This window comes from Pseudorca crassidens, chromosome 2 (genome assembly GCF_039906515.1).
Source record: "Pseudorca crassidens isolate mPseCra1 chromosome 2, mPseCra1.hap1, whole genome shotgun sequence".
NCBI lineage: Eukaryota > Metazoa > Chordata > Mammalia > Artiodactyla > Delphinidae > Pseudorca > Pseudorca crassidens.
The window spans coordinates 99599671-99627431 of record NC_090297.1 but is presented as its reverse complement, the minus strand read 5'-3'; the positions used below and the strand labels follow the sequence as shown (position 1 = coordinate 99627431).

The 27761-nt window shown below is 37.1% G+C and overlaps 1 protein-coding gene across 5 annotated transcripts in view; it reads right to left on the bottom strand.

Moving 5' to 3' along the window:
* The window catches only part of MAGI3 (membrane associated guanylate kinase, WW and PDZ domain containing 3), a 271906-nt gene that overhangs the window by 33766 nt on the left and 210379 nt on the right, over positions 1-27761 (bottom strand). For all 5 annotated transcript variants that reach the window (XM_067727306.1, XM_067727307.1, XM_067727309.1 and 2 more), the window contains exons 7-13: positions 24117-24174; positions 19767-19861; positions 14271-14459; positions 11249-11854; positions 9998-10029; positions 7790-7946; positions 6386-6477 (exon numbers count right to left, since the gene is read on the bottom strand). In XM_067727306.1, the coding sequence (XP_067583407.1) occupies positions 6386-6477; positions 7790-7946; positions 9998-10029; positions 11249-11854; positions 14271-14459; positions 19767-19861; positions 24117-24174 (1229 nt within the window). The remainder of the gene's footprint in view (positions 1-6385; positions 6478-7789; positions 7947-9997; positions 10030-11248; positions 11855-14270; positions 14460-19766; positions 19862-24116; positions 24175-27761) is intronic.

Genomic DNA, 27761 nt, shown 5'->3' with positions numbered 1-27761 from the left:
TATATTGTACACCTGTAACTTATATAACATTGTACATCAACTATACTTCAATTAAAAAGGAGAGAAGAGAAGAGAAAGGTTTCTCCCAAGCTGTTTGAGAAAAATTCTTAAAATGCCTAAGTGAACGAACACTATGAGTATCAACAAAATAGGAAGTGACAAACTATATCTACGAAACTACATCTACCATCAGAAACAATCAAGAGAAATATAACTAGTCTGGAGGAGGTACGGTCCAACATGTTGTTGTAAGAAGATCCTGAACTCACCTCCTCCCATGGACACATGGAATCTATAGCTACATGTGGAACAATTCCCTCTGAAAAAGATTTGAAAATTAGCTGAACAATTCCTTCACAAGAAATGGTAAAAGGGCCACACTGAGATGGGTAGGAAAGGCAGAGACATGGTCTGCCAAACCCTACCCCCCAACACAGTGACCTATAATCAGAGGCATCTCACAAAGCTGGAGCTTCTCCCTAAGGAGTGAGGGGTTCGTGCCTCACATCATGCAACTTAACCGTTGGATCTGCAATGGAGAGATGGACCTCCAAAATGTCTGGCTTGGAAAACCAAAGGGCCTCACATCCAGGGGACCCAAAGGGCTATAGGGAACTGAGATACTTTTCTTAAAGGGTTTACACACAGACTCACTCACCCCGGGGACCAGCGCAAAAGCAGCAGTTTGAAAACTGCCTAGACTGTATGTGAAGGAGATTCATTTGCTACTCTTAAAGCATCTGCTGAAGGGCTGGAGCTCTACTGGGACTCTCTCCAGGGATAGAGGTGCTAGCAGGCACCAATTTTTGTTCCCTCCCTCTACTCTGCTGTGCCAGTGGATGCACCCTGGCCTACACTCTCCTACTGCCCCGCTAATGCTAGTGGGTATGCCCTGGCCGTGAACTCTCTGGCTGCTTAGCTAAAGCTGGTGGGCACATGTAGTCTACACAGGGGTCATTCCTTAATTGCTTGGCACTGGTGGCCAGGGCAGCCTGCATTCTTGAGTCCCATGAGACTGTAACAATAAGAGAGATAGTTCTTGACAAGCTCCCACCCCCATGGCACTACACAGACTGCAGACTGAAACACTGCCCCCCAACCCCAGTCTTTTTGTGAAAAAGGCCTATTTACTTGTCCTAGCTTGAGGGGCAGGGTTCAGCTTTGCCACACATCTAGAGGCTACAGAGGTGCTTTCAGGGAACAGAGGCTGGAGATGCCATCTTTGCACTCTTCCCTGGCTTCACTATGGCTCTCTGGTACCTCCCAGAAACGAGCTTATAAACTTGTTTGAAGTCCTGATTTTTGCAACTGTCACCCAGGTGATACCTTCAGATCTCCTGGTCTGGAGGCCAGCAGAGTTTACAACTGCAGTCCCACAGGACTGTGTATGTTGACATACTTTAAAAGCTGCTGCCTGAGGGTATGGCTTCCAATCAGCCTGAAGCTAGATGCTTGCTGACTGAGGTCCCTCCCTTTGGAACACTGAGAGGTCTTGGCACACCCTCAGTGACTGGGACTTATTGAGAATAAATCAGGCTGCTTAGACAATCACAAAGGTTGGAGAGACAACCAAGAGCTAGGGCAAAGTTGAAAGATAAGCTCATTTCCTAAACAAGGTCACTCCTTCAAGACTGGGAGAGGTAGCTGCTTCACCTAATACATAGAAACAAAAATAGAGAGTTAAGCAAAATGAGGAAACAGAGAAATATGTTCCAAATGAAAGAACAAAATAAAACCTAAGGAAAAAAACCTTAATGAAATGGAGATAAGTAATTTACCAGATAAAGAGTTCAAAGTAATGGTCATAAAGATGCTTACTGAATGTGGGAGAAGAATGCATAAACACAGTGAGAACTTCAATAAAGAGACAGAAAATATAAGAAAGTACTACACAGAAGTCATGGAGCTGAAGAATACAATAACTGAACCGAAAATTACACTAGGGGGATTCAACAGCAGACTGGATAAAACAGAAGAAAGAATCAGTGATCTAGAAGACAGGGCCATGGAACTCACCCAACAAGAGCAGCAAAAAGAAAAAAATAAGATGAAAAAAAGTGAGGATAGCCCAAGGTACCTACGGAATGACTTCAAGCAGAAAAACATTTGCATTATAGGGGTGCCAGAAGAAGAGAGAGAGAAAGGAGGAGAAAACTTACCTGAAGAAATAATGGCTGTGAAAACTTCCCTAACCTGGGGAAAGAGACAGACATCCAGATCCAGAAAGCCCAGAGAGTTCCCAAAAAGACAAACTCAAAAAGATCCACACAGAGATACATTATAATTAAAATGTCAAAAGTTAAAGAGTGAATCTTAAAAGCAGCAAGAGGAAAACAACTTGTTACATACAAAGGAACCCCCAAAAGACTATGAGCAGATTTTTCAGCAGAAACTTTGCAGTCCAGAAGTGAGTGGCATGATATATTCAAAGTGCTGAAAGGAAAAAACTTCCAACCAAGAATACTCTACTCAGCAAAATTATCATTCAGAATTGAAGGACAGATGGAGTTTTCCAGACAAGAAACCATCAAAGGAGTTCTTCATCACTAAACTGACCTTATGAGAAATGTGAAAGGGACTACTTTAGCTGAAAAGAAAGGGCATTAATTAGCAACAAGGAAACATATGAAAGTATAAATCTCATGGGTAAGGTAAATATAATCACTTACGAAGCTAGTATGTAGGTTAAAAGACAAAAGTAGTAAAAATAACTATAACTAGAATAATCAGTAACGGGATACACAAAATAAAAAGATGTGAAATGGGACATCAAAAACGTAAAATGTGATGGGGGGGAGTTTTAGAATGCATTCAAATTTAACTTGCTATCAACTTAAAATAGACTGATATATATATAAGCTGTTATATGTGAGCCTCATGGTAACCACAAACAAAAACCTATAGTAGACACACAAAAGATAACAAAAATAGAATATGAGCATAACACAGAAAGCAAGAGAAGAAGAAAGGAACAGAGAGGAACTACAAAACAGCCAGAAAACAATTAACAAAATGACATGTACATACCTCTCAATAATTACTTTAAGTGTAAATGACTAAATTCTCCAATCAAAATACTTAGAGTGGCTGAATGTATAAACAAACAAGACCTATCTATATGCTGCCTATAAGACACTCACTTCAGATGTAAGGAGACACAAAGACTGAAAGCAGAGGGATGGATAAAGATGTTCTGTGCAAAAAGAAACCAAAAGAAAGCTGAGGTAGCTATACCTACATCAGACAAAATAGACTTTAAAACAAAGATTGCAATGAAAGACAAAAAGGGCATTACATAATGATAAAGGAGTCAATCCAACAAGAAGATATAACATTTGTAAATATTTATGCACCCAATATAGGAGCACCTAAATATATAAAGCAAATATTAACAGACCTGAGGGGAGAAACTGACAGTAATACAGTAATAGTAAGGAATTTTAATACTCCACTTACATCAATGACTAGATCATGCAGACATAAGATCAATCTTGGAAACGTGGGCCTTAAATGACACATTAGAACGGATAATCTTAACAGATATATATAGAACATTCTATCCAAAAGTAGCATATTACACATTCTTCTCAAGTGGAACACTCTTCAGGACAGATCACATGTTAAGCCACAAAACAAGTCTCAATAAATTTAAGAAGACTGAAATTATATCAAGCATCTTTTCCAACCACAAGGGTATAAAAGTAGAAATCAATTATAAGAAAATTGGGAAAAATCACAAAATGTGAAGATTAAACTACATGCTACTGAACAACCAATGAATCAATGAAGAAATCAAGAGAGAAATAAAAAAATACCTTGAGACAAAAGAAAATGGATATACAACTTACCAAAATCTCTGGGATGCAGCAAAAGTAGTTCTAAGAGGGAAGTTCATAGCAATACAGGCCTACCTCAAAACAAGAAAAATCTCAAAAATTAGCTTTACACCTAAAGGAACTAGAAAAAGAACAAAAGAAGCCCAAAGTTAGTAGAAGGAAGGAAATAACAAAGATCAGAGTAGACATAAATGAGATAGAGACTAAAAAGACAATAGAAAAGTGAAACTAAGAGCAGGCTCTTTGAAAAGATAAATAAAATTGACAAACCTTTAGCTAGATTCACCAAGAAAAAAAAGAGAGCTCAAAAGTAAAATCAGAAATAAAGAGAAGTTACCCTTGACACCACCAGAAATATAAAGAATCATAAGAAACTACTATGAACAATTATATGCCAAAAAACTGGACAACCTAGAAAAAATGGATAAATTCCTAGAAACATGCAATCTTTCAAGAGTAAATCATGAAAAAGTAGAAGATCTTAACAGACCAATTACTAGTAAGGAGATTGAATCAGTAATTAAAAACCTCCCAGCAAACAAAAGTCCAGGACCTGACGGCTTCACTGGTGAATTCTACCAAACATTTATAGAAGATTTAATACCTATCCTTCTCAAACTCTTCCAAAAATTGAACAGGAGGGAACACTTCCAAACTCATTCTATGAGGCCAACATTACCCTGATACCAAAAATAGACAAGGACACCCCCAAAAAAGAAAATGACAGGCCAACATCACTGATGAACACAGATGCAAAAATCCTCAATAAAACATTAGCAAATCGAATTAAAAAGTACATTAAAAGGATCATATACCATGATCAAGTGAAATTTATTCCAGGGATGCAAGAATGGTTCAACATCTACAAATCAATCAATGTGATACACCAAATTAACAAAATGAAGGATAAAAATCATATGATCATCTCAACAGGTACAGAAAAAGCATCTGACAAAATTCAGTGTCCATTTATAACAACTCTCAGCAAAGTGTGTAGAGGGAACACTCCCCAACATAATAAAGGCCATATATGACAAGCCCACAGCTAACACCATACTCAATGGTGAAAGCTGAAAGCTTTCCCTCTAAAATCAGGAACAAGACAAAGATGCCCACTCTTGCCACTTTTATTCAACATAGTATTGGAAGTCCTAGCCATAGCAATTAGGAAAAAAAAGAAATATACATATGATGTCTTCTTTATACACACACACACACACACACACACACACACACACACACACAACTACTACTCAGCCAGATCACATGTTAAGCCACAAAACAAGTCTCAATAAGTTTAAGACGACTGAAATTATATCAAGCATCTTTTCCAATCACAATGGTATAAAACTAGAAATCAATTACAAGAAGAAAATTGAGAAAATCACCAGATGCGAAGATTAAACTACATTAAAAAGAATGAAATCTTGGTAACTGCGACAACACGGATGGACCTGGGGGGCATTATGCAAAGTGAAATAAGTCAGACAGAGAAAGACAAATGCTGTGTATTCTCACTTATATGTGAAATACAAAGAACAAAATAAATAAACAAACAAACAAAACAAAACTCCTAGAACAGAATGGTGGTTGACAGTGGAAAGGGGGTTGGGGGGAGGTAGGCACAAACTTCCGTTTATAAAATAAATGAGTCATGGGGATGTAATGTACAGCATGGGGACTACAGTCAGTAATACTGTAGTGCATATTCGAAAATTGCTAAGGGAAAAATCTTAAAAGTTCTTATCACAGGAAAAAAATTTATAACTTTGGTGACGGATGGTAACTAGACTTATCGTGATGATCATTTTGTGGTGTATACAAACATCGAATCGTTATGTTGTACATCTGAAACTAATGTAATGTTATATGTCAATCATAGCTCAATTAAAAAGAAAAGAAAGAAAGAAAGAAAAGAAACAATCGAGGTATTTTATACTTGCCCTATGTAGGGCAACCTGCCTTAAACGGTCTCTGATGATTATTTTAACTGTAACTGATATGACTAATTAGAACACATTTATACTCTATAAATCAAATGTTCTAGTCAGAAATAGAAAGAAGCCCGTCATTTTAAAAGAATATTGTTATTCACCTAACTTCTAAGCATGATAATAACGTAGTCTTTCTTGATATTATACAAAAAAACTTTAAATATGTTCTTAAATTCTAAGAAGCACATTACTTTTTATCAAACTAAGGGCAAAACAAAAATAAACCCACTGTATTTGTTCTCTAAGTTTGAGTGAGAATCCTGTATAAATAAAATTCTAGATGTAAATGTTTTGCTAGTATAACCATTTATTACTCTAATTTACAGCTGACATATTCAGCTTTTACCTATAGTTTTAACCTCAGCTACACCAAGTTAACTGAGGTATTATGACACCAATAGAAACGAAGTTCTTCCTCATATTAATGAAACTGTCAGAGAAAACAAAATCTTTTAAAAAACCAAACCAAAAACAAAACAAAAACACCGTATTCTACCAAATCTCTGCTTAAAAGTTTTAACAGGAGCAGCCAAATTCCAAAGTATTTAAACTTACAGATTGGTCAGGTCCATCTCCTCCCAGCACTCTAAAGCCAAACCCTGATTCTTGTTTCCGAAGAAAAACATCCAAATCTTTGGTGTTTGGCGCTAAGGAAAACCAGAAAATAATAAATACAAACATACATACATAATACACACTTTATTCTAAAAGGATTAATAATACAATAAAATTCAATCATAAATCTCTGTTTTGTGCTCTAACCCAAACTTTGAATCAAGACTCCTTAGGAATATTTGCTCCCACTTCCATGCTCTCAGTATTACACGTCCATTAATTCTTGATGCTTTCAAATCAATGTTTCATCTTCCTAAATATGGCCTGGGACTATCGGACTATCAAGACAAAGATCTGTAACAGGTTAAATAAGTATGAAGGCAATTATATATAATGTTTTCACTTGTGTACATCTTTTCCAAGGTAGACCTAAATCTATTTCTAAAAATAAATAAATTTAAAAAATTAAACCTACTTAAATCTATGATTTTACTTTGGAAAAGATCTATCATTAGTAAGTAAATTAGTATGAAAATGAATTTCCACCCTATGCACATTCTCTTCTCATCATCTCTCAGCTGGACTCCTCGAAGGAGTCTACTCTACCCTTTGGTTTCCTCCTCAGATCACACACCCCTCTGATTCATCATCCTTCGTATCCCTGCCAGGAAAATCTTTCTGAAAGTCAAGTCCAACAATTTCATCCCTATGGTTAAAACCATTCTGTGGCTCTCTATCATGTATACCACTGTCTCCAGCTTCCTCCGAACAGCATAATCCGCCCTCCCCCTCTAGTTTCCCTTGCCAACCACACGCAGCTAAACTGAACTCTGTGCAGAACCCAGCCCATACAAGGTCAATGTGCACATGCTATTCCTTCTTTCTTTCCCTTTCATCTATCTCATAAACACCTACCTCATTGTCTTTAAAGACTTGGTTAAAGCTTAACTTCCTATATGAAGCAGTATCTGACACTTCCTACTACCCACAGCCGTAAAACTGACCATTTTCTACTTTGGATCCCAATTCATTCAGTCCATCCTTCTATTACTGAACCTGTTAGGGGCTTATCTGCACTTATTTGTATATGTATTTGATTACCTCTTTGTCTTTTCCATTTAGGCTTAATCATCTTTTGGGGTGCGGGGCCTATGTAACCTATTACCTCTGTATTCCCATTACCTACTACGATGTTGGGTAGACAGAAGGCCCTTAATAATACATGGTTTTGAAGAAAATAAATGAATGAATGTTGAATATAAATGGAAGAAGCCCAAAGTCATATTAAAATGGGAATGAAGGAATAACTTCAACATGGTTTTGAAAGATGGAAAAGTCAAGTTTTTAAGAAAATTCAAATTAATTTTGTTGCATGCTTTCCTGAAATATTCCACAACTACTTACGTTTATCTTCATATAAAGTCTTAGATTTCAGGTAGACCTCAGAAGGATCCAATTTCGGGGATCCTGACCTGATAATGCTGGGTGGAAAAGGCATAGGCTGTGGAATGGGCTCATTTATGGCCTCCAAACTTCCTGAATTTTCCTTTTTATCTGTTTTCTGAAATGGAAAAGGGCCTTACTTAGTATCTCGAAAAGCCAGATGGTTGATTAGTGCATAAAACTGTTGTCTGAACTGGGTATGTCAGCTGATTACAGTTGTGTAAGCAGCAGGGTCAAAGCCACAGCATATTTGCAGTCTTATAGGAATTCACTTTCATAGCTGTGTGTATTTGATTAAAACATATTTCACTTAAATTAGAAAAAGTTGATAATGATATCAATCAATTAGTCCTATGTTTAAGCAATTTTGCCCTTTGCTCCACCACCAAGACACAAATTGACTTTCAGAAGATAAATAAGGATACAACACAAGGCAGCACTTCCAAGTAAAGCAAGAGGGAGACTCTAAGAGAATATGTCCATATTCTCTTAGAATATTGATAAACCCCATCCTCCCCACTCACTGAGTTTAATTTTCAGTGAAGACGTTTAAGGTAATGTTCTTTCTAAGAAAATGAAATAGGAAGTGTTAACTAATTTAGGTTATAAAGATAACAGTGTAAAAACCTTCATGGCCAATCCAAATATATCACGAAAAAATGCACCATGCCTGAGAATCAGACAAGGGATATTTTCAAATGTTCCTATTCAGATAGAACTTTCCCAAAAGAATAGCTCAGTAAAATGACTTCTTTAATAAAAGTAAAAAATGAAATCCAATAAATAGCCTAAGAAAATAAATACTATGGTTTTGAGAACAGCTTGTTATCCTGAATTACGGTTAGAAGAGGGGGATTATAGACATTTATGATAAGATAATTAATGTGACTAGGATGCCGGAGCAGCAGCTTCTCAGGTAGGTGTGAGGGGACAGTCGCTATAAAGCGTTGTGCCAGAAGGGACCCTTCACTGACCCAGACCCCGTCAGATGGCCGGGAGATAAGAGCAGTCTCTTCCTCTTTCTCCCACATGGCCTAGGATTCTGTCAGAAGCAGTGGGAGGTCGTCTGAGACTTTCATCAATTATAAAACATTAGGGTCCCCATGGCTGCACTGGCATTCGTTACGAAATAGATAGGGTAGCACAGAAGTTAAAAATGAGTACTAGAGGGACCAGAGAAATGGAGAAATGGAGAAAAATACAGTGCAATTTTAACTGAGTAGGCAAAAAGAATTTCTGTTCACTGTTCACGTTGGACCTAACTGGTCCACTTTTCTATAAAAGTGCTGAGCGTTTCTTTCTGCCTGATCCATAAAACGGCCAATTTGCTGAGGATCCTATTTGGTGGGCTATGGAGAACTAATCCATTTTGTATCTGATGGTCTTTTGTTTAGCAGCCTAGGGTTTCTGGTTATGGAAGACCATCTTTCAACTATAAGATGACACACTCCAAATCAAGCAAAACAGAGCAAATGAGGATTTTATACACGATTGTCTTTATATCCATGTCCATATAATTGTGGATATTTAAGTAGCTACACGTGTACCTAGCACTGTTTCTTTCATACCATTATTTGGTGCGTCCTTTGTTTAGGTCTTATTCTCTACACAGGTCTTTAAATGGGCTAGTCAGTTATTCAGAAGAATGCCAGAGAAAACTGTTCCAGGTCTGATAGCCTCTCACTCTGATAACAAGCAAATTGAGCACAGAGGCCACAATTGCTCTAGAAAGTCCTGTTTAGGGCTAAATGTCAGAAGGTTATCTGAATGTGGGTAAGTTATAGTCCCTGTGAATTTATGTGAAACTACTACATCTTCCCTTAGTACATCTGCTCGAACGTTTAGCTACTCCTTACCCTGTTCCTCTGAAACACAAAGAAAGTAATAGGACCCATCAGTAGGCACCTCAGTGTGTCCTAGACAGGACTATTGGTAGTACAGGCCTATCTTCCAGCAGAAATACTTAACCAGCAGAGCACACCTCCTCTATGGGCAGCTTTTCTAACTCACACGCTTCCCTCTGAGTTTCTGATACAAGCCCAGGGCAGTCTGCCTCTTGGCTCCTGCCTGTCTGTAAACGCCACCCCTATGAGCTGCCCTCAGGGAGGGGAACGCAGCGTCTCTCTCCGTGTGTTCAGAAGAAGCATTTGAGGACCACAGTATACTCACCATTTTGGCAGTTTTAGTTGGTGAAGGAGGACCTTAAAAAAAATGAGCCACATTTTAAAAACAGAGGAAGCATTCCCAGATCACAAATACTGCTAATGTTTATGACAAAACTAGCTTTGACTTTTAGCAGGCTAGTAAATCATGTTCAATATGTTCTACGTGCCAGGCATTATACACGTATTTCATTTTTTATGACAATCCTAAGGCGTAAATGTTACTGCCATTTTATAGATAAAGTAAACAAAGACTCAAATAGATTAACATTACTTTCCTGTACTGCGGAACCAACCAGCAACTAGGCAGGAAATTGACATCCAACCTGTTTGACACCAAACCCTGGACTCTCATATTTGTTGGAACTCTGGATAATTCTCCAGCCCTCACGAAGAGATATGAGCACATTCTACCATACCACACAGAGAAGAAACAAAAATAGTTCAAAGAAATGAAAATAATAAAAAAAAGCCCCAATGAAGTTAAACTGCTCATTTGCCTCAAAAATGAAAACTAAAAGCCAGTGAGATATATGTGAAGGGCTAAATTTTATTCTTTAAAATACTAGTCATTCATAGGTATGGATTTAAGAAAGCCCATTAAAACGCGACTTTGTGATTAGTCCTTGGAACTGCATTTATGTCTGGGAGCAGTTCAAGTCAGTTGATGACCTTGGAAAATAAAATTATATTTATCTCACATGAGCACTGTGGGGTTTAATTAACATTTATGGACAGATACTAAAGCTTAAGGTAAGAGCTTTATGAGCACAAGCTATCATGATTGCTTTTACAGAACAGATTAACACACCATCCAACATTTTGCTTATTCACAGAGATGCTAGCTCTTTCAAAACATCCTTGGTACATTACAGAGGTCCAGATGAAGTACCACTGCTTGAAAGAGTCCATTTCTATTATTGCCATCAACAGAGAAAATGGAATTAAGAGGATATATTTCATTTGAAGTAGCACAATGTTGTGACTCTCTCTAATCATTAAAGTCATAAATCAGATTTTAAAAAGAATATAGAGGGAAAGAAATCCATAATGGACACAAATGAAACTGCAAATAACTAAACAAACTGCTGCAAAAGATACTGCTTATGGAAGCAGTCAGACAGAACTTAAGGAAAATGCATACTAATTACCAGTTAAGTCTGCTGGGAAAAGAGATATTCTGACCTGTAAGGAAGGACAATTCACAGATACAAATGCATGAACAATGAAGATTTTTCCTTGTTGCGCTTTTACTCACCTCCTCTTAAGATAAGCAATGGTACATCTGCACCTACTGGAAACTGCTTTAGCACCTCTACCACTTGGAGATGTGTTAAATTCTGCACATTTTGACGGTAAATTTCCTTAATTATATCCCCTTTCTGTAGGCCTTGACACCACTGACTATCCAATATCATTTTCACCTTCTGTCCAGTTGGGCTGTCAGCAATGGCAAACCCAAAGCCTTTAGGGCCCTTGATCAGAGGGATAGTCACTAGTTCTGGTTGGGAGCTGCCTGACGATGCCATAGACGCTCTCTGCTCACTCAGATCTGATGGTCCATTGAGACGATCACTGATCAAGGCGTGCCCCGATTTTCCATTCTGGTCCAGAACCATTGCTCCTGACTTAAAATCCTGAGTATTCATGCAAGTCTCTCCCTTAGTTAATGACTGTCCATTGATGACAGGAGTAGCAGCAACAATGTCCACAACAGGATCTTCATTGTCATCAGGAAGTGGATAACCACGACATAAAGTGAGGTTTACATACTGATTGACGGGTACCAGTTGAAACATCTGGACAACATCTGCATGGGTGTGACCAAGGACACAGTTGCCATTGATGTCCACAATAACATCACCTGGTAAAACATAAGTCATGTTAAAAATATTAAAACCATCAAATAAGTTAATTTTTTGTTGGGGGAGATGAAAATAACTGAAGTTTAGCATCTAAATTTGAATTTTGGAAACCTCTTACTGTTCATTAACTACTGAAAAGATAGATTTTGAACATCGACATGTCATTCTCCCTTCTGTGACTCCTCTCTAAAAAGAATATATAAATGTATACATTTTTAATTATCTTAGTTGCAAAGAGTTATGACCTCAAGCTAAAGTGAATCTTTAAAAAATTAACTGCAAATTCACATTATCATTTTTAGTATATCCTTTGAGTCACACCTAAGTGGTCACACAAAGCTAGGCACATTGTAGTAGGTGTTCAGTATACAGAAGAGTGAATAACCCCATTGGCTACTTGTACAAACAGGCAATCTTTAAATATCACCTTATTTCTTGATTTTAAGTAGCCATTGATTACAATGTACTTAAAAATTCATTCTAGTTTGAACAATGTAAGGCTGAAGATTAGAATAATAACTTATGAATGTATTTTCTTTTTTGTGGATTTTTTCAATTTAGTGTAATTTAGTTTTCAAAAGGAAAAGTAAGCAACAAAAGAGTTCAACAGAAGTAAAGAATATATTATTTAAGATGCTGGAAATTCAGCTGAATTAATCCTTGTAAAAGTTGGTTTTGCTTTTCTGATTTTACATTATTATGACCACTTTGGTTGCCGGATTATTACCACTTGACATTTATCAGTTGTGTGTTTTTCTTAATGCAACTTTAGCTTTTAAAATTTGTCCTCTGATATCTCATCCATTTGCTGCTTTTATTTGAATACGATTATTTAAAAGGTTATTGCCAAATAAAGGTGCTTTAATTTGTTCTGATTGCATGTAGGCTTTTAAAAAATCAACATGAATGGTATTTAAAAACTAATGTTAGTCTGTGGAAATTTGTTGCAAAATTCAAGAAGTTATAGAAATTAGACTAATTAGAAACAAAGTTTTGACTTTTCTTCCCCTGGTCAAAGTTCCCAGAATTTTAATGGAAGTATTATATTGTTATACAAATTAATAACAGTTTTAGACATATCTGAATCTATATTATAAAATCCTGACAGTATATACAATAGCTACAAGATGTGTTTCATGCACAAAATATTTAAAAAGTCAAAATTGAGGACTTAGGAAAAGACTTTACTATTAATTTTAATCTCTAGAGTTTGTTAATTTTATAAAGTAATAAAAGAGAGCTAAAAATAATTTTCTTTATAAATATAACATTTGATTATTTTAAGTTTTCTTGTTTACGTTTCTATCACCTAATTGGGAAAGCATAATATGAGAGAGCCCATATCCCAGCTAAAAATAAGTTGATATCTGCCATCAAAAGTAATGACAATTGAATCGCCCAAATGGGGGACATATTTACACAAAGTATGTGAAATAACAGAGGATTAGAAAAGTCTAGCAAACTGTAAGAAGCAACCTCAGTGGATTACTAAAATCTTTCTGGAAAAAAGTACTTAAACCTTCCCCATAATCAGTAACTAGTCTTAAACTTCCTCTAACCCACTCAGCCATAAACACTGTCAGCCGTATAAAAATATCTAACAATCACTAAGTAAAGATGTTGGGAAAACTACGTAAAAGACAAATTTATACAGCTCTGTAAAAATAGTAATATTATTGTCTATAATTCTTAACATAGCAGTTTAATTTTACTAACAGCCACTAAGGAAGCAAAAAAAAAACCCCAACTTAGAAAAAAACTGTGGGATATAACAATTTGTTCAGTATCATTATAAACATCACAATGAATCGTTTTTCAAAAAAGATTACAGGTTAATGTTAAATAACTCCAAAAGTACCCAACATAATCAGAGAAAATCAAACTATCAAATAGTTTTCTGAGATGGTTAATAAATCTTTAGCTTAGTACAGCCAAAGAGTTATCTCAAAATGTGCAAACTATTCAAAAAATTAATAAATTTAATGTTTTGACTGTTTCCACTTATTTGTAAAAATGACCCTCCTTCAAAACTAGCATGCACTTAGTTTAGAAGATAAACTATTTTAATACAGGAATCTCCCTCTTCAGTTGTATAATTTAGTTCTCTCTCTCTTTATTTATATAAATATATATACAGAAGTTTTATATATACTTACATACCTACTATATAATATTTGTTATATACGTTACATATATAATATATATATAACTTTTTCACTATAATTTTTGTTATAGTATCATAACTCTTTAAGTATTTCTTTTTTTTTTTTTTTTTGGCCACGCCTCACGGCATGCGCAGGATCTTAGTTCCCCAACCAGGGATCAGACCTGTGCCCCCTGCAGTGGAAGCGTGGAGTCTTAACCACTGGACAGCCAGGGAAGTCCCTCTTTAAGTATTTCTGAAAAATCTGTTACCTGGTGCAATTTTCCCATCCTGAGCTGCAGGACCATCTTTCAGCACATTTTTCACTTGTAGGAACTCATCAGGCCTATCTCCACCAATAATGGTAAAACCAAATCCCATTGTGCTTTTTTTTAATGATGCTCGAACAAGGATGCCTTTAAGCTGGGATGGATCTCGAGTAAAGTGTGATTTTTCCATATCTGTGTAAAAATGAGAAACAAGAATAATTACAATGAATATAGCCCTTGAAGCTAATCTCCAAGATAGTCTATATAACTTAAATATAACAAACCATAACATAACAGGAAAAAAAAGATAGAATCTAATATTATAGAACAGTTGGAATTTAATTTCATAAACTAAATCACTGAAAAAAAAACTTAGCTAATGAATCATTTATCTTTTATATGACTCTTCTATGTCATTTGAAAGGTAAAAACATCTACTCTATCCCCTCCTCACTGCCTTGTTTGTACTTACTTTTTCTTATCCCAAAGAGTCCTTTATTTAGAAGTCAAAATGACACTCCTGAAGGGTAAACTTTATTATTGAATTCCTGAAAGCCTTCAGCACTTATTCAGATGTATATTTCATTTGAGTAAGCAGCTACTGAGGTCTATGCAGAAAACACTATACTAGGAAGATGAAGGCAACTGTCACAAACTTATAAAAGCGAATACATCGAGAACTTTTTATAATTTATGACTCAGGCTTTCTGCAGCCTTTAAGCTATATCTGATGAGAGGAGCAAATCCCTGCACTATCAGTATATAGCTCCATGCGTCTTTCCCTTTTACTCATATTTAGTGGAAACTTTAGGAAGACAAAAAGCACAGCTCCTCTGAAAAGCCTATTTTAAGAGGTTTCCCCAGATGATCCTAGAACTAAAAGTGATCTATATTTGCAAGTAATACCTCTCTTCTCTTCCCCAGAAACTCTCGCTCCTCTCTTCCACCGGCTGCCATTAGGGCACTTATGAAAACCTTGGGGATCAAATTGTACAGATTCATAATCTACAAAGCATTGTTGAAGTTATCTTTTTAAAATACGGTTTAAACTTTTCTCACAAATCTCTTTTTTAACAGCTTTATTGAGATATAATCCAATAATGACAGAATTATACAAGTCAATGACGTGCAACCATCACCACAGTCTAATTTTAGCACATTTTTCTCTCCCTCCAAACACACACACCAAAGAAATCTCTCTGTCCATTAGCAGTCACTCCCCATTTCTCCCCAACCTGCAACCACTAGTCTACTTTCTGTCTATAGATTTGCCCAATCTGGACTTTTAATATAAATGGAATCATATAATATGTGGTCTTTGGAATGCTTTATTTCACTCAGCATAATTTTTTTGAGGTTCATCTGTGTTGTAGCATGTGTTAGGACTTTATTCCTTTTTATTGCCAAATAATATTCCACTGTGCAGATATAGCACATTTTAGTTATCCATGTATCAGCTGATGGATATTTGGATTGTTTATACTTTTTGGATATTATAAATAATGTTGCTATGAACACTCATGTACAAGGTTTTGTGTGGGCAAGTATTTTCATTCCTATTAGTTACATACTGTGAATGGAAATGCAGCAGTTACCATAAACATATCATAACTATGTTTAACATTCTGAAGGACTGCCAAACTTTTCCAAAGTGGCTGTACCATTTTACATTTCCACCATCAGTGTATGAGGGTTCCAACTTCTCCACATCCTTGCCAACACTTGTTACCGTCTGCTTTTTTGGTTATAGCCATTCTAGTAGGCGTGGAATGGTCTTAAACTGTGGTTTTGATGCTCATTTCCCTAATGACTCAAATTAACAAGGGTGACTTGTTTCATATTTAGATCACACTTAGCACTAATATCAAGCCCAGAGTTAATCTGTGTGTATCTGCTGCTGCCCCTCTTAGCAAAGTGTTCTAAGAGGCATGCATTAAACTTATTGGCAATTAGAAAAGAACAATCCTTGGGGCTGATCTGTATGGTTGTATAGATTGTATAGTATGCATATGGCTCCTGCAAGAGGTAGGGCTGCCCTGCAAATACTGACAAAGGCAGGTTTGGGATAGGAGTGGGTGTACTTTGTTCATTATGTTCTTCCCAGATTTGCTAATCTCTTACAAATACAAGCACTTGACATTAAAAAAAAATCGGCTATTTTGGGCCTCTCAAAGGAGAGGACTAGACTCCAGACAGGAGTGTATTCACCACAGTAAACACTATTTTGTGAGGCCTCTGAGTTTGGCCAGTCAGGCTACTTGTGGCAATACCTCAGTGCGCTGCTGGCCCTTGATGAGCCTCTGACATTCAAACTAGCAACTCATCTCTGAACAAAATATCACTTAAAAAAATTATTTGACATGCTTAAAGCCTATTTAGTTATGTAAGCTGATTATGACTGCCCCCTAGTGTTGCCTATCAGATCATAGATAAGATCATGTAAGTACTGTGTACAGGTACTTGAGGAAAATATCTTTGATGAAATGTACCTTTCTCATTTTTATGTCAAATATTGAAATATTTCTGGTCAGCTATCCCATGCTCTAGTCCCCGTAAATATCAGAATAAGATGGGCATCTGAGGGATACAATAGAAAATCAGCATATAATATATGAGCTCCAAGATGTGCAAACATTAAAGTGGGAAGGAAAGTTTTGGTTAACACCTAATTTGGGAAAGTAGTAATAAAACAGCCAAAGCCAATTAGAAATTGGTCAAAAGTAGGTATTATCAGAATTTAGATACAGAAAAGTGAGAATAAGAAAGGCACAAAGAAACTATCATTGAGTCTAAGAATCCTGATTTTTTTTTTTTTAACAATCCTGATTTTAAATCCAAGCTTTGTGATTTAGTTGAGTAATCTTGGAATATAATTTAACCTTTTTAAGTCTCGGTTGCCTCATCTATAAAAGGGGGGGATAATAGTACATAATTCATGGGGTTGTTACAGGGATTAAACTAGGTGGTGCACAGAAAGCATAAGAAACAGTGCTTGATAAACAATAAGTGCTCAATAAATGTAGATAAACACAAACCCATACAGGCTGCCTAAGGAAGGAGGCTCACAAACTTGAGTACTTCTGTCCCTGTGGCAAGTATATCCCTGGGATGGAAGCATCGGACAATTGTAACTTGATGCCATCAAGGCATCTGGACGGGGAAAATAATATTAACAACCTTGCAGCAATATTTTGAGACTTAAATGAGATGATGTAATATAAAGCATCCAATTTAGCACTAGACTCTATCTCAATAAATGGTAACAATTATTCTTCAAGGACTAGCATAACTTCCATCACTTCTAGGAAGCCTTTCCTTTCCTCTCGCAGTGAGATTTAATTTCTCTCTCCTTTGTTCCAACACTACTGTTTATATCTGTTAATATCATACTATACTAAAATTATGTGTCTGTTTCCCTGGCTAACTTGTGGGCTCCTGAAAGACAGATGCTGAGTCATTACTCTCTCATAGGAGAGTGTCTGGTTATCTAAAGTAATAAAACACATGGGTCCTGCCCTCGAGGAGCTTAGAGCTTAGTAAAGGAGAGAAGATCTTTGCTATGGGCCATGGAAGACATGGGCATTCAGGAACTACATGTTATAATACAAAGAACTCTGAATTTAAAGTCAGTAAAACTAGGTTCAAATCCAGACTTGACTCCAAATCACTCACTGTGATTCTAAGCAAGAGGCTTAATCTTTCCTGAAGTCTGTTCATGTGTAAAATGGGGACTCATGTTCCTCTGCAGTTAATGTCCTCTGGCTACCCCTTTCACACTCAAAGCTAGCAAAATAGTTGGCTAAACCCACTGTCTTCACTTCTACACCTCCCATTTCCTCTTTATTCTACTGCAGTTTTATTTCACTCTCCCCTTGCTCTTGCTAGAGTGACAAATGACCTCCACATTTTAAAGTCCAATGTAAAACACTTTTCAACTTTCATCTTTCCCGACTTTTCAGCACCATGTGACACAAATACTCAGCTTCTCTTTGAAACTCGTTTCTTCTCATGGCTGCCTATCCTTACAACCTCATCTCTTGTTACTCCCCTAAAATACCCTACGCGCTGGCCATTTGTATCTGTTCTCTGACCCCTGGACCACCATTTCATGCTTCTCTGATTTTATGTATTCTGTTCCTTCTAGCTGGTATGCCTTGTTGCTCCTCTAAAATTTTGATCTGCCTGACTTAACTTTTCCTGGCACTTCAACACCCAGTTCACATATGTCCTCTGTCTCAAGGTTCCCCTGCCCCCTTGATTTCCTCCACCACAGCAAAGTCGTGCACTCCCTCCTTTATGCCACCACTGTACCTTGTACATCTCTATTAATAGCAATGAAAGCTATTGTTTATTGGTCACCATGTGCCAGACCTGTATTTGCAAGCACTTTACATGTATTGTAAGCACTTTACATGTATTAATTTGCATACTCAGAACCACCTTAAGAGGTAGGGACTACGATTATTCCTGTTTTGTAGATGAGAAAACAAAGAATTTAAAAACTCAACCAAGGTTACACAGCTGGGATTCAAACCTGCTCCGCCCCCTGCTCATTCAACTACTAATACAGGATGACACCTAGCACCATACAGTGTAACTATTAGTTTCCTATTTTAGACTGTGAACTCTTGAGGGCAAGACCTATCTGACTCTTAATCATTTTTTAATACCATGTACTTAGCAAAGCACTGGGCATATAGTAGGTGCCCCAAAATATTTGTTAAACTAAAAATATTTGTTAAATCAAATGCAAATCTTAAGGGAAGAGACTATGTTTTGGAAGAGTAGTTATAAGAAAAAACTGTTTCTCTCACTGGCAACAGAAGTGAAGAATCTAATAGATTATTATGATATGACCATATAGACCTTATTAATGACAGAGAGAGAAGGGGGAGGAGATGAGGAGGGATAAGTTGGACGTAAGAAATTTCTGGGCATCTTTTTCAAAATACACATGGCTAGGCTCATCAAAATCTCAGGACCTATGTATTTTTAAAATGTTCCCCAAATGGTCCTGATATTACTAATACCCTACCATCCCACTTGAGAATCAATGATGTAGGCAATAATACAGTGGATTTACTTGGTATTTGTTCATATCAGTTAATGAAGAATCCTGAATGGTTACTGATGTTAGATCTAAGCAATTAACTTGAGAGAAGCTCAGAATGAATTAAAGATCTAATACTGGCTTGGCCTTAAACACCAGGAAACAATCCAATCTTCAAATTAAAACCTTGCACCCATAACAAAGCTATTCAGTCCCTTCTGCCAACAATTTCATACTTTCTATATAAGCAGCATGAGAAAAGTCTCAGTATTCTCAAACTGTCCAGATGTTTTATTAAGATTATTCATACCTTTACAGTAACGGAAATTAGACATTCTCTGTTGAATTTTAAAGCCCCGACAGTAAAAAGTTCAAACTCACTTTTATTATTTCAGCATATAAGTTTCACAAGTTATTCTTAGAAGAGAAGATAGAGGTAAAAGTTCTACCTGGTTTTGAAGACCCAGTATCAGCCTGTCCTAACTGCTTTTTCCTTTTGGCTTCCTCCACTGGATTTTCAAACTGGGTTTTCTGGTTAAGGTGACTGCAAAACGTAGAAAAATATGCATTTCAGTTTAATATGAAAGAATTACATATTTTAAAATAGACTATCATAGATTAAGGGATAAATATGTACCCTTTACGCTATGGAACCCAGATATGCTGACAGGTCACAGAGGAAGAGCCTTCTGGCAACTAAAGAAGGTCCCGCAGAAGATGCCTAGAAGTCAAAGCTGCTGAAGTATTCACTATAGCTTCTTTATAAACGTTTCTAATATAGCTAATAACAGTTTTCAAAACTACAGTAGAAGCCCTCATATATGATACACTCAGGACTGTTGGTAATTAATCAGTTAATTTTTTTTAAGGCAGTTAATGGTAGGAGGGTTTTAAGGTTCTCTAAAGTGAAGCAGCCGTAAAGACACATTTGAAGAAATCTGAGTGTAGAAGCCGTCTAGAATTTTACTATTATTTTTCCAACTGACTCACCCACATCAATTTAGCGGCAACTAAGCAAGTGACTTGCTTTTTTTTCTTTTTTTTTTTTTTGCGGCACACGGGCCTCTCACTGTTGTGGCCTCTCCCATTGCGGAGCACAGGCTCCAGAAGCGCAGGCCCAGCGGCCATGGCTCATGGGCCCAGCCGCTCCGCGGCATGTGGGATCTTCCCAGACCGGGGCACGAACCCATGTCCCCTGCATCGGCAGGCGGACTCTCAACCACTGCGCCACCAGGGAAGCCCAAGTGACTTGCTTTTATCAAACTGTATCACAGAACAACTCTCACAGTTAAATTTCTTCAAAATTATATAATAATTAGTTACATAATTATAACAAAAGTTTAACTGTTTTTTTATGATTTAGGAGCAATCACAACTGGCCCCTGAAAGCATACAAGTCTGTGGGGGAAAGCAGAAAAGCATGGGGAGACTAGAGGTAGGCCATTAGCCGATAGTATTCAATATACTAAGGGTAAGAGCATACTCTTACCCTCTTTACAGAGGGAACTGAGCATAGGTTATTCTGGCAAGTCAGTTAAGTGTAACTTGGTTAAGAATGCAACTATTGTACAAAAGATGTTTAAGACCGCAAATAGGGCTAATACAGAAGCAAGGGGGAATTATATTCTAGTACTTCTATAGTACAAATATATTTTAGCCAAATGAAATGCATTTTCTAGTAGAATCCATTTTAACGAGAAGTGACATTAGTAAATACCAACAATTAAACAACAAATCATGAGAATTTCAGATTATGATTGTCTTTAGATAGGCTGTTACAAAATCTATATGTAAATAGTCATATGACTTGGATATTTTCTTTACCATTTGTGAACATTAATGGTGATGGAGGAGGGGGCAGCAGGGAAAAAAACCAACCCTACAGCAAGGTATGCTAGCTTCTGAGTCTGCTTCTCTATGCCTTTTAGGCTTCTAGTGCATTATTAACCCTGCAACAGATGTAGGTATTTAGTTTCAGAGCTCTAAATATGGCAAGTTCTACTTGACACCCTTTGGGTTCTGATTTCACAAAAACTCAGGTATGCTTCTGCTTCTTACTATGAGGGGGGACCTTATCAACTGAGTTACTGTTTACCCCTCTGTGAAAATGAAGACTTCGGTGTTAAGTTAGGTACCATTTTAAAAGTTATCTGTTAGGTACTGATAATTTACATAGTCTTGATAAAATAAAACTAGAAACTGACACTTAGAAAAGAATAAACCTGTTTGGAAAGAATCCTGGCTCACTTTAACGTCATCAGCTAGAATGACTCACTTTGCCACCCAAGCATTAGAACATAAACAGTGGTAGTATACTCTTTGTTATGTGTGGTAGAAGAGAGTAGAAGTATGTGAATGAGTAATCCCTTTCCTGAAAATTCTTTGACAAATAATGTAAGATTTTAGTGAAGGGAGTAATTGCATCTGTAACCTTAGACTATCTAGATTAAAATGTCACCCAAAAAACAAAACAGTAAAAACACTCTCCTTTTCATTTAGTTACTTATACCCATAATATTATTCAGATAACAAATTTTGTCTTCTATAAAACCAGCTATGGGAAGTAAGAGAGAAGAATATGACAGATTATCAGAAAAATTAAACAAGGGTAGCAAACAAGCTTAATTAAATATATAATAAATAATTTGAAATTTCACCTGTATTAAAATTTTGTATATAGGAATTTTAAAAATTCACCTCAACAAACAAAATCATTATCCTTCACGAAGCGTTAAGATATTAAAAGCAGACATATTTTGACTTTGTCACCTGACTGCATCACGACAGTTAAAGCAATACGTTAAGACAACATTTCTAAATATATAAGCATTCTTATGGAAGGCCTACCATTAAATTTTGGGAAGAATTTTATTTTCAAAAATAAATTAATCCATTTCAGAATCTCATCTTCTAAAATAAATACTTACCAAAAAAAACCCCTGCCATTGCAGTTGGTGTTACTACTATAAGGCTCCTGCCAAGAGCAATCATTGTGCCATCTGGTTTGACAAACTAAGAGAGCCAAAGAGTAGCCATTCAAGTTAACAGCTTTTTATCTCCATCAGTAAACTCACTGCAGATTACTACAGTCGAGATTCAAAGCCTAACTAATCTGGGAATCAAGCCACACTCCAGAGCTCAGCTGATTCCATACTAATGTGCATCTCGAGTACGGCCTGCTCTTTCTTAATCTAATAAATTACCCTCCTGTAAAATGAGCTCGTCTGGGAGCAATCATACAAAATCACATTGCTGCCACTGCTGTTGCTTCTAATCAGGCTACTTCACATACCTCCATGACAGCTGAGAGCAGGTCACTTCAGGATTTGCCCTAAAGCTGCTTCAATATTAGTATATCCTTGCTTAACGAGAACCCGATCATTTAGCCCAAGATTTTATAACAGGCAAATGTCTTTCACCTCTTGACCGTGTACTCAAATTCACTTGGAATGGATACTAAGAGAATGAGAATTATTATCTCAGAAATGTTCAGTAGTGTTAATGGCAAATAATGACTGATTGAAGCCCAACTTAAGCAGACTAACTCTTAGGGGGAAAAAATCTCACAATTCCTTTTCAGCTAGCCTTCAAATATTTCTTTGACTAGAAAAATGGTTAGTTTTTTTCTTCAAATTAAATATGCTTTAGAAAAAAAATAATGAGCTGCTGTGAACCTTTCACATCACGGTATTAGAAAGATATGAAATAACACAATGGAAATAAAATTAACATAACCTTTCAATGGAACCAAAATATTGACACTGTTAAGTTACATATCGGAGGGTCAAAATGACTCATTTTCTTAGGGTACAAGTTAGATTTTAAGAAATCATTCCAAAAATCCCTCTAACCACAGTGACTCAAGTAACAACCGACACACTAGGATAAAGACTAGCGTTGTAACAGGACTCAGAGTTACTTGCGCTAGGGAAGTGGCACTGGTTTGTGCCAACAAGTGATGAAAAGTTAATTAGCAATCATAAAACTAGAAGATTCTCATGTTTGCTATTTTTCCAGGTAATAATATTTTGCCTTTACTACCTTGGCAGTTGGTGCAGACTCCTAGTTCCCAGGTAAATAGTAACCTCTCTGATGCAATTATTTGCCTGGTACTAGATGCCTGAGGTCAAAATTCTATCTATACCATCTGGAGAGAAAGCAATCCCAACGATCATAATAATGTAGCAATTAGATAAGTGAAGAAAAGGGAAAAAAAATTAGATGTTGATGTTATCCTAATTTCTCTGGCTAATATAGGCAGGTGTTTGATCCTCTACTCCAACACAGATTTATGTTAAATTTAACCATAACAGCTGTGTGAGAAGCAACTTTCACCCCCGCAAAGAGAATACTAACTTTTCCTTAATTAACTCCTTGAAAGAGAGAACAGTTTTAATGATATACTTCAAAGGTTTGGATCATTATGATACAATGCCCTTAAAGTCCTTTCATTGCTTTCAGAAACATGCAAGTATAGTGTTGAAAGTGACCTTAATAGTTCACCTTATTTCAGTCTTCTATCTACTACTTCTCTCTTTAGAGGCCACGGTAGTACTGATAACATCTCTAGCCATTACTTATCCGGGCAACTTCCCCCTGTCTCTCTATACTTACTTCAAAGCCAACTTCTAGGGAGCCTAGTCAGTGAAGTAAATGCCCACTGTCCCTACCTTCTCATTCCCCTAGTGGCAAAACCTGAAAGCTGGATTGCAGAAGCATAAAGTATTTCATTCATTCCCTAAAGTTGTGTAATGAAAGGAAAACACTTGGGAGAACATTAACTGAGGTAACAAACTTACTCAACATAGTAGGTCCCATACTGAGGGTCTTCAATTTTCTCCCAGCCATAAGGAAGTTCTGCAAATAAAAAACACAGAATTGAGTGAAATGCCAGTTTCAAAACCAACAAGAAAAGAATTTACAGAATGAATTTGTGTCTTTTATTTCATTACACTAATATTTGGGAGACAGACGGAAAGCTGAGGGCTCACTTTCAAAGAACAAACACAGTTTGAGTGGTTTCTTCAATAGCTAGTGAGTATCTCGGCAAGTAATCAGAAGCACAGAAGAAAAGATGACATTAAACTCAAAGGTGTTTATTCGAGGGGCTTCCCTGGTGGCGCAGTGGTTGAGAGTCCGCCTGCCGATGCAGGGGACACGGGTTCGTGCCCCAGTCTGGGAGGATCCCACGTGCCGTGGAGCGGCTGGGCCCATGAGCCATGGCCGCTGAGCCTGCGTGTCCACAGCCTTTGCTCCGCAACGGGAGAGGCCACAACAGTGAGAGGCCCGTGTACCACCAAAAAAAAAAAAAAAAAAAAAAAAAAAAAGGTGTTTATTCGAATCACAAGCCATAAAATGCTAATTATTTAAGAAATCACCTGGTATATTTCTTTCATTTAAAAAGCCTGATAACAATGGCGTGAGACACACCCTGTAGTTCAATACAAGCAGCAGCTGCATGTTAAATTTTTCACTATTAGACAAAGGATTTGTCAATTATTTCAGTTATCACATTCTGACCCACTTCTCCCCCCGGGAAAGTCCAGCCTTGGATTTTTGCCATTTCAAGTGGGCAATCTAGATTTGCTTAAAATCTAAGAAAATACTTACTGTCCCTTGCAAGAGCTTGATCTAAGTATCTGAAGGAAAATTTATTTAACTACACAGTGCCTCGTGTAGAATCTATATTTATGTATGGTTACAAAGAAATACCTTACATGGGATTATTATGTGTTATTGCAAGTAAACTGACCAATAAAATATAACCAGAAAAACTGAAAGTAGTTGAATTTCTGATAGTTAAAAAAAAGTCTGGTCTTTGCAACGTAAACTGGCCTTGTCAAGAAAGAATCCCCTTTCCCTCCCACTCTGTTTTCCAGGGTAAGGCTGCTGAAGAATCATTTTATTAGTCAGACATGGATTAAGTTGGCAGGAGTGTTCCTACCAGGTGGATTTTATTGCTATCAATTATGCATAGGAGCCCAGCAAGAAGGAATTTTTTTTGTTGTTGTTACACGGGCCTCTCACTGTTGTGGCCTCTCCCGTTGCCGAGCACAGGCTCCGGATGCGTAGCCTGGAGATGCATATCATCTATAGCTGCATATCACAGGATAGATGCATATCACAGGAAGAATTTCAATGATCCCAGATCCTTGCATCTTCCCATATATAGAAAGTACTAAGACCATTAGCTTGAGATGTCTGTTCTTTTTGATTAGCGGTCTTTTGCTAAGATGTATGCTTGACTGCATGAATTTCCCAGCTAAAAACTCACGTATATCCTGGCTCCTCTCCTACCTCTTGAAGCAGTTCTCAGAGCTCCTGAGGCGCTGTCTCCTGGGCTATGGGCCTCAGTAAGACCCTGAACAAAACTTAAACTCATAACTCTCATGTATGTTTTCCTTTAAGTCGACACTAAGCAACTGTTACATGCATATAACATGGATTACATCTGTTGGATTATATCTGTAAAAAAATGCTCTATAATAATATTACCAAAGCATTAGCACTGAGGATCTTTCATGAGCTATTTCTCTTTAATAGAAATTTTCTTGAAATAACATAGGAACTCAGTTGTGCTGTGTAAGGATGACTTCTGCAACTGCACCACAACTGGATTTATGCTTTTTAAAAAATATATATTTATTTATTTTTGGCTGCATTGGGTCTGTTGCTGTGCGCAGGCTTTCTCTAGTTGCGGTGAGCAGGGGCTACTCTTCGCTGCGGTGCACGGGCTTCTCATTGTGGTGGCTTCTCTTGATGCAGAGCATGGGCTCTAGGTGCACGGGCTTCAGTAGTTGTGGCTCACGGGCTCTAGAGCGCAGGCTCAGTAGTTGTGGCGCACGGGCTTAGTTGCTCTGTCGCATGTGGGATCTTCCCGGACCAGGGCTCAAACCCGTGTCCCCTGCATTGGCAAGTGGATTCTTAACCACTGCTACACCAGGAAAGCCCTGGATTTATGCTTTGTCTTTGAGAATTTTGGAGAATTGAAGCAACTATAGAGATAGTTGAAACTTTCCATTTGCTATCTGAAAAATTCACTAAAAAGGATGTATTAATGCCTTATAAAAATAAAACAGCAAAATAAATATATTTCAGTGTTGACATGGAAGTTGAGTCAGCATTTTAGCTAGTACTTAAAGAAATTAGCAACTAACAGATAAAGTATAGCCCTTTCTTTAGGAGAGTAAACAAATTGGTAATTTATCTTCCAGATTACTTTTAGCAATCACTTTAAACCCTCATACATGATAACATTAGCTAGGTTTTTGCAGGGCAGATTCATGCAGATAAAGAAGTGGTTATTACTTGTCCACTTAAATAAAGGTAATACAAGCAAGACTAAAATACCTAGCAATTTTATACACTATCCAGTGGGTCGATTCATTTACTGAATTTCTTCCCCTTTTCCTTCTCTTTTTCCCCTCCCTTCCTTCTCTTCCTCCTCTCTCCTTCTTCTTTATGCAAAAATAAAAATTAGAAACAGTATAGTTCTTGACATCAAACAGTTCATAGTCTAAAAATGAAGACAGAAGAGAGAAATGATATAATGAAGGTAAGCGCAAGCTTTTGGGGAGAGCAGAGGAATGACACCTATTGCTTGGTAAAGCAGCTATCAGAAAAGCCTTCTAAAAGAGGGTGATGTTTGAGCAGTCTTAAAGGATGAGCTGGGATTGGGGAGAGGGAGGCCATTCCATAGATCAAACAGCACTGAGGTATTAAGAATGGCTGGCAATTTTCAGTAATTACAAATAATTTGATAGGGTTAGAGTGAAGGATGTATGCAAGGGGGCTTGTCTTATAAGCAAGCACCAAAACACATTTCTGGAGTGCCAGGTTAAGAGGTTTGGTCTTTATTTTGATGATGATGAAACTGACTAAGCTGGACTGAGACATGATTACATTTATATTTGGGAAAGATTATGGGCAGCAGTAATAAAGGATGAAATAGATGGAGTGGAGTGAGAATAAAAGCAGACAAACAAGAAAGTCATTAATAGCTTAGGTAAGAAATGATGAAGGTTGGAGCTAAGACACTGGTAGTGGGAATACAGAGAAAGAATGGATAATAGAGACAAGGAAGTCAAAGCAACAGAACTCAATGACTAACACTAAGACTGAGGGAGGAAGAGAGGGGAGGAAGCCAAGATGATCCCAAGGTTAATGGCTCTTCAGGCATGAAGATGATATATTATCAAATATTTACTGGATACCAATGATGAAAATAGCTGTGGGAAGAGGAAAGAGGTATTAATTTGGATTTAGAGGCATTTAGGAGGCAGATAATATGGGAAAAGTGCCTAGCACCATTGGACACTTAAGAGATGGCAAGTTTTTTAAAGTCAGAATTGATAGAACTTGGTACTTCACTGCAATGAAGAAGACAGGGTGAGGATAAAGTTGAGGATGATAGCCAGTTTAAGGCTCACGGAACTGGGAGGATG